This window comes from Eimeria mitis, genomic scaffold (assembly GCF_000499745.2).
Source record: "Eimeria mitis Houghton genomic scaffold, Emh_scaff3147, whole genome shotgun sequence".
Taxonomy (NCBI): Eukaryota; Apicomplexa; class Conoidasida; order Eucoccidiorida; family Eimeriidae; genus Eimeria; species Eimeria mitis.
Genome location: NW_013571490.1, coordinates 2460 through 3301, shown reverse-complemented (window position 1 = coordinate 3301; position 842 = coordinate 2460). Strand labels below are relative to the sequence as shown.

Here is an 842-nt window from a genome sequence, read left to right as displayed (position 1 = left end):
GCAGCAGCAGCAGCAGCAGCAGCAGCAGCAGCAGCAGCAGCAGCAGCAGCAGCAGCAGCGGCAGCAGGAGTATAATGCGCAGGTGAAGCTGCAGCTGCAGCGCCATTTTGAGCGGCTCTTTGAACGGCAGCAGCAGCAAATATATCAGCAGCAGCAGCAGCAGCAGCAGCAGCAGCAGCAGCAGCAGCAGGGTTGCATTCAGCTGCAGCAGCTGCAACAGCAGCAGCAGCAGCAGCGTCTGGTGCAGAAGAAGCAGCTGGTGCAGCAGCTGCTGCAGCTGCTGCAGCTGCAGCAGCAGATCCAGGTGGTCCCAGTAAGCGCCAGGGAGGGTTTAGGGTTAAACACCTTCGTGCTGCTGCTGCTGCAGCAGCTGCAGCAGCAGCAGCAGCAAACCCTCATCCTAGACTTGCTGCAGCTGCTGGAGTGGTCACTCTATGCTGACCCATAAAACATAAACCCTAGCTTTCAACTCAAACCCTAAACCCTTATTTTACACACAAACCCTAAACCCTAAACCCTAGCTTTTTCCCCAGACCCTAAACCCTAATTTTACACACAAACCCTAAACCGCAAACCCTAAACCCTAATCTGACCCCCAAACCCTAAACCCTAATTTGACCCGCAAACCCTAAACCCTAATATGCCTTCTAAACCCTAATCGGGTTCCTAAACCCTAAACCCTAATCTGGCCCCCAAACCCTAAACCCTAAACCCTAATATGCTCTATAAACCCTAACCCGTATACTAAAGACTCAAACCCTAAACCCTAAACCCTAATTTGAGAGCTAAACCCTCATCTTCCTCTCTAAACCCTAAACCCTAAACCCTAATCTGCTGACGCG

General features: G+C 52.0%; 1 protein-coding gene across 1 annotated transcript in view; it reads left to right on the top strand.

Moving 5' to 3' along the window:
* Positions 1–842, top strand: part of EMH_0062640 (GTP-binding protein, putative) — a gene marked incomplete at both ends in the record, with an annotated part of 5650 nt that overhangs the window by 2651 nt on the left and 2157 nt on the right. The window contains one exon of the mRNA XM_013498057.1: positions 3–313. Coding sequence (XP_013353511.1) covers positions 3–313 — 311 coding nt within the window. The remainder of the gene's footprint in view (positions 1–2; positions 314–842) is intronic.